The sequence below is a fragment of the Macaca mulatta genome, chromosome 1, assembly GCF_049350105.2.
Source record: "Macaca mulatta isolate MMU2019108-1 chromosome 1, T2T-MMU8v2.0, whole genome shotgun sequence".
Classification (NCBI taxonomy): Eukaryota; Metazoa; Chordata; class Mammalia; order Primates; family Cercopithecidae; genus Macaca; species Macaca mulatta.
Genome location: NC_133406.1, coordinates 220,806,449 through 220,812,448, shown reverse-complemented (window position 1 = coordinate 220,812,448; position 6,000 = coordinate 220,806,449). Strand labels below are relative to the sequence as shown.

The 6,000-nt window shown below is 53.6% G+C and overlaps 1 protein-coding gene across 2 annotated transcripts in view; it reads right to left on the bottom strand.

Moving 5' to 3' along the window:
- Positions 1 to 1,681: 1,681 nt before the first annotated feature.
- PLA2G2C (phospholipase A2 group IIC) overlaps positions 1,682 to 6,000 on the bottom strand; it is a 24,245-nt gene continuing 19,926 nt past the window's right edge. The window contains exons 5-6 of one of the 2 annotated variants that reach the window (XR_001442808.3): positions 2,339 to 2,777; positions 1,682 to 1,923 (exon numbers count right to left, since the gene is read on the bottom strand). Coding sequence is in view for 1 of the 2 variants with exons in the window: in XM_015129836.3 (XP_014985322.1) it covers positions 2,611 to 2,777 (167 nt within the window). In the remaining variant the exon portion in view is untranslated. Of the gene's footprint in view, positions 2,778 to 6,000 lie in introns of both variants that reach the window. The other variant, XM_015129836.3, reaches the window with a different exon arrangement.

The window sequence follows — 6,000 nt, the reverse complement described above, 5'->3', positions numbered from 1 at the left end:
AGAATATGAGAATTCATCACCCAGGTTATTGGGCTGCAGGGACCAATGATGAAGAGCCTTTGGCAGAGATGGGCGAGGCAGGTGGACAAGGAGCTTGCATAGACATATGCTGCTTTTCCCCAACCCTCAACCTGGGAGGCTCTGCAAGGCCCCACCAGCCCTCCTAAGTCCTCATCAAGTCTCAGATTGGATGTCAGACCCCCAGCAGTCCTCAGGAAACCTTCCCTCACCCTCCAGGAAGTGGGCATTGCTCCCCAAGCCCACCCCAATCCCAGCACCCCCAGCTTGTTCGGCAATCCCCTGCTTACGTGTTTTCCCTTTGGTCTGAGAGCTCCGTGGAGTCTGGCGCAGAGGGCCTGGCTTGGAGTAGGTCTTCAGTAACATGTGCTCATGGAATGGATGATTTCCTTTTGAGGAAGGAAATCCTGCACATCCCTCGACACTCCCACCTCAGTTCTCCGAGAGTCAGGGCATCAGTGCCAAACAAATGGGGCTTGCATACCATCAAGGGCCCATCATTTCTATCTTATAGGTTGAGTGGATGGAAGAGAGGAGGGAGTGAAAAAGATGGCCTGGGGCTGGGCGCGGTGGCTCCTGCCTGTAATCCTAGCACTTTGGGGGGCTGAGGTGGGTGGATCAATTGAGGTTAGGAGTTCCAGACAAGCCTGGCCAACATGATGAAACCCTGTCTCTACTAAAAATACAAAAATTAGCCAGGCGTGGTGGTGGGCGCCTGTAATCCCAGCTACTCGGGAACCTGAGGCAGGAGAATCGCTTGAACCTGGGAGGCAGAGGTTGCAGTGAGCTGGGATCGTGCCACTGCCCTCCATCCTGGAAGGCAGAGTGAGACTCTGTCTCAAAACATTTTTTGAAAAAGATGGCCTGTATCTCACATGGGAACCCTGTCCCCCACGCTAAGCCTGGCCCTCGCCCCTCTTCCTCCACTGTGTCGGTCAGCCAGGCACCTTCACAGTCTGGAGCTGGTCTCTGTGGTGGTCAGGATTCCCAAGGTTGGGGGGTGCCTGCTGGCTTGGGCCTGGCCACCTTGTTTCCATGCCCACCTTTCTACAGCTGCTTCCCTCATGGTCGGCTTAACAATCTCCCTGATGTTCATAAACCTCAAGCTGCCCATCTGCAGTTGCAATTTCCACCCATGTGTGTGTGCAGGAGAAGAGCAGGCCAGTCACCCACATGACAGTACAAGCTGAGCCAGCCAGAGCGCAGGAGCCGGGGCCCCCAGACCCTCCACTGATCCTCCCCATCTGGTGTCCTTTTCTGTCGTCACATCTGTCCGTTTTTCAATCCAGATCTTGTGTCTGAATTCCTAAAAGCTGGTACCACTCTCAGAATTCTCCCCAGGAGTTTTAGACCTGATTTGTGTTTGTTTTCTTTAAATCTCTGAATGCCGACTGCCTGGCACTGTGCCTGGCACATAGTAAGTGCTCCATAAATGTGTGTTGCCTGAACAAGCAAACGCTTACAGCTGTGTGTTCTCCATTATTCCATGAGCTTCACCTCCTTCCGCACCTTCAAGGTAAGGAACAAAAGCCATGTCCACGACATTTCCATGGCCTCCAAGTCCAGCTCAGGGCTGAGAACCCATCACTCTCAGTGAATAAGGGAATAAGGACCAATTACACCAGTTAGTTATGGCTGCCTAACAAACCATACCAAAACCCAGTGACTTAGAACAGCAGCCTTTATTTAGCTCACAATTCTGCACGCTGGCAGTTTAGCCTGGGCTCAGCTGGACAGTTGTTTTGGTCTCAGCCAGGTTCCCTCATGCATTTGTAGTCAGCTACAAGCTGAGTCTCACTGAGCTCTCTCTCATGTGTCTGAAATCAGCTGAGACGACTGATCCAGGTGGGCTGTCATCCTCCAGCAGGCTAGCCCAGGCTTTTTCGCAGGGTGGGGGCAGCTATCCTAAGACAGAGTAGACGTGCCCTAGACCTCCTGAGGCCTAGCTCAAAACTGGTAAACCATCCCTCCCACAACATTCTGTTGACCGAACTAAGCCACAAGACCAGTTCAGATTCACAAGGTGGGGAAAACAGATTCTGCCTCTTGATAAGAAAAGCTAAGAATGACATCATAAAAAGTAAGGACACAGGGAGGCAAGGAAAGTGGTGGCCTTGTTCCCAGCTAGAGCTGGGTGTGGGCCTGGCGCTCAAGTCTGCTCGGCGTCCTGGTTTGCAGTCGGGGTGAAGAGAGAGTTTGGGGTAGATCCTGGGGCCTCTCCCCTCCGGGAAACCCTGGGGTGTGGGGTCGGGTGCATCTCTATCCAGTCCCTTTGTTTTACTACATCATAGCACTTACTATGGTCTAATGTGTCTCTTACTTCTATATTCATGCATCTGTAGTCCTCCCCGCTCCACAGAACGCCAGCTAATGCAGGGCAGGGATCTCGTCTTTCCCATTTCTGCTCTCCAGTCCTCCGATGCTGAGGAGTCCCCTTGGTCAGAATGCTGAATGGTGAGCTGCCCTGCAGGAGACATTTTGTCCTCCCTCCCAGGGGAAGAACAGGGGCCTGTCGGGGATGATCTGAGAAGGCTTCCCGGAAGAGCAACACTAGAGCAGACACTGGATGACGAGGAGGACCCTGTGGTGTCCCTAGCACCGGGGCTTACGTCTGCCACACCTGGGCCGGCTGGAGAACTGCTTGAAGTTTTTCTCATAGGTAGGCAGGCTCTCTTTGAAGCAGTGCACGGATTGCTTGTCACATTCACAGGCCTTCAGCCCGCAGTGGCAGCTGGCACCAGGACCAAGGGTGCATCCACCTGCAGAGACACAGAGGGTCACTGGGGGCTCCCAGCCCAGCCCCAGGGTTTGGTTCCAAGGCTGGGGGGAGCAGGGAGCTCACTGCAAAGGGCCAAGGGTTGAGGACAGAAAGGAAAGCCACTGAAAGGGATACATGTATGCATGTGTGTGCATGCGTGTGTGTGCATATGCATTTGTGTGCATGTGTGTGCATGTGTGCGTGTGTATGCTCGTGTGTGCATGTGTCTGTGTATGTGTAAGTGCGTGTGTGTGCGTGTTTAGGGCTCTCAGCCACAGCTTCCCTGCATCCCCAAGCCTTTCCCTGATCACATCTGAACATCCCATGAGTGCTGGAATGAGGAGAAGCCTAGAAGGAAGCAGGAGGAGGGGGGTGTGGGCTGCATGGAGGCGCCCTGAGTGAGTTCACCCGGGCAGTGCACAGGCCAGGGTGATAGAGCATTTTCCCAGAGCTCATCTCCTATTTCCAGCTGCCTGCTTGACATCTCACTTGGATGTCTCAGGCATCTCCAACTTGAGGCATTCACAAGGGAACCCTTGACATCCCAGTGCTCCCTCTGCCTGTGGGCCCCTGATTCACCCACATTCTCAGGAAACCAGGAGTCGACCTCGCTGCTCCTGCTCTTTCCACATTTCACATCCGGTCTGCCAGCAGGTCCTGCTAATCTTCTCTATGTTTAAAATAGCCCATGCTCTGCCCTGTTCTCTCCATCTCTTTGGCCACTGTCCAAATCCCTGTCATCAACAGCTCTTTCTCCTTCACGGAAGGAAATAAGCAGGGAGCATCTCAAACTGTAACCTGAGTTACGTTCACTCTCTGGCTTACAGCCCCAGTGTGGTTTCCTATTCGGGAAAGACAGGCTGAATCCTCCCGTGGCCTCCATGGCCAGGCACACTTGCCGGGATGCCACCCTCACCAGCCTCTCCACCCTCATCACCCTCCCCCTCCACTCTCCCAGCCTCCCTGCTCTGGGCACACCAGGCTGTTTCATGTCACAGGTCTTGCTCTGCCTTGTCCCTGGGCCTTTGGACTTGCTGTTCTTTTTGTCTAAAATGCTTCTCCCAAGGATCTGCAAGCGGTGGGATCCCTGCTACTGTTGGAGGCTTGGTCACATTTCACCTCCTCAGAGAGGCACTTCCTGACTGCCTGAACTAAAGCTCTCTCTGGCCACGCCCTCCATACCGGTTTGTCTCACTCACTGTGCTTTTTACTGAACTTCTCTTATTGGTTTCCTGGCTTGTGACTGCCTCCCCTCAAAGAAGCATAAGCTGCGTGCGGCTGGGACCTCATCTGGCTCATCACAGTGTCCCCAGCATCCAGAACAGATGCTGCACAAAGCAGATGCTCAATAGAAACCATGAATGAAGAATAAGAGAAGAAATGAATGAAGCCTCTATGGACCTTTGGGGTTGAGTGTCTGCACTTTGGCCGAGTCACCACTAGATGGGGACATTTTATTTACCTACTAATCAGAGCTGTAGCACTGTGTGCGTGTGTATGCATGTGTGTGCAGGTATGTGTCCATCTGTGCATGTGCGTGCGTGTGCATGTGTTGTGTGCATGTGTGGGTGTATGTGTGTGCGTGTGTGTTTAGGGCTCTCAGGTGCAGCTTTCTCTTTCCAGAAAACTCCACCCTAGTCCGCTCTCAGGATTGGCAGTGAGGAGGGGAGGCCACCAGACGCCCTGGTTTGTGACCTTGGGCAAGTTAGCTTCAGGTTCCTCGTCTATGAAATGATGCTAAAACCTAATCATTTCAGAAACACATGACAGTGTCCCATTCCTGGGATGGTGGTGAGGATCGCTGGTGTCTACCGACGAGTGGTCTGGATGTGCCTGGCACAAAGAAGGTGCCCTCTGGGTGCTTGCTGCTATTCTCAGGGTGATGCACTCCAGCTCCACATGGAGAAGAAGCAGCGCCCTGTGGAGCCGGCCGAGCTGGCTGCAGTCAGTCTGTTTGCCACTCTTCCTCTGCAAAGTCTGCGTCCTGCAGAAGCCGTCCTCCCACGCCTCCCTGGAACTTCTCACATTGTGCCAACACCGCCGAGCTTCCTGTCCCCTCTGCTCGCCCGCAGGAAATCTGCCAGGGATGTTCACTCCTCTGGCTCTCTGGTTTTGCGGCTCTCGCTGCTCCCACTGTTGTAGCGCCTGGGTGCCCTCTGCCCTCCCACTCCCCCTCCGGCCTCTGTGAAAATCCTTCCAGATGCATCAAGCCCAGCTCCCCAGGTAGCCCCCCACTCTCTCAGGGGGTGAGGGCTACTTGAGCTCAGGCCCCCCAGCCAGCCTCACTGTCCAACCAGAGGGCCTGGTCCAGTTGCTGTCACCCTGGAAACTTTTCTCATCTTCCTCAGCCACCTTCTTTCTCATCCCTCTCTCTTTCTGTTGATCTCACTGTCTTCTGGTCCTCCCTTCTTCTCCGTCTCTTGTTTCCTTCGTCTCGAGTCTCTAACTCTCCTTCCTTTCTCCCTGCCCCCTCTCCCTGTCTCGTTTGGTCTTCCTGTCCTTTCTAATGCATGCATCTGACATCCAGTTCTACTTCAGTGACCTGCCCTATCCCCAGGCCTTCCAGAATTGATCTGGAGCAGTAGTCTTTTGCAGTGGACTGTCACATCTGTGGCATTTCTCAACCATGGACCAAGCCTTTCATGACCTGGATGATGAGACAGTCCCAGGCTAAGAAAAACCATCTTTGGAAGTCACCTTTTAAAAACAAGCTTAACTCCAGACCTTGCATCTTTTAATATGCTAATGGAGAAACTGAGGTATGAAGAAAGGAAAGGAGGGCTTCGGAACACCTTTCTTGCTGCATGAACTACATCTCCACAAATAAGAAGAGGCAACAAGTCTGCATTCCTGCCTGTGGCTGGCCCAGGTCCCGGTCTGAGCCCCTCGCCTCAGCCCTGGTTATCTCTGAATTCTCTCAGGGGTGTTCTTGTTCAGTGTCAGAACTCTGAATACTCCCAATTTCTCCGCTGCAGCCCACACCTCTCCCTTGGGGTCCGGACTTCAATAAGCACGTGTCCACCTGCCTTCCCCTTACATGTCTGACACGTGTCTCAAACTCAGGGTGACTGACACCAAACTCTTGCTGCCTTCATCATCAGCTCTTCCCCCATCTTCACGAACTCAGTATTTGGTGCCACTATCTACAGCCACTCAGGCCAGGAGCCTGGGATGCAGCCTCTGTTCCCTTCACACCCCACACCGAACCCCCACTCAGGCCAGGA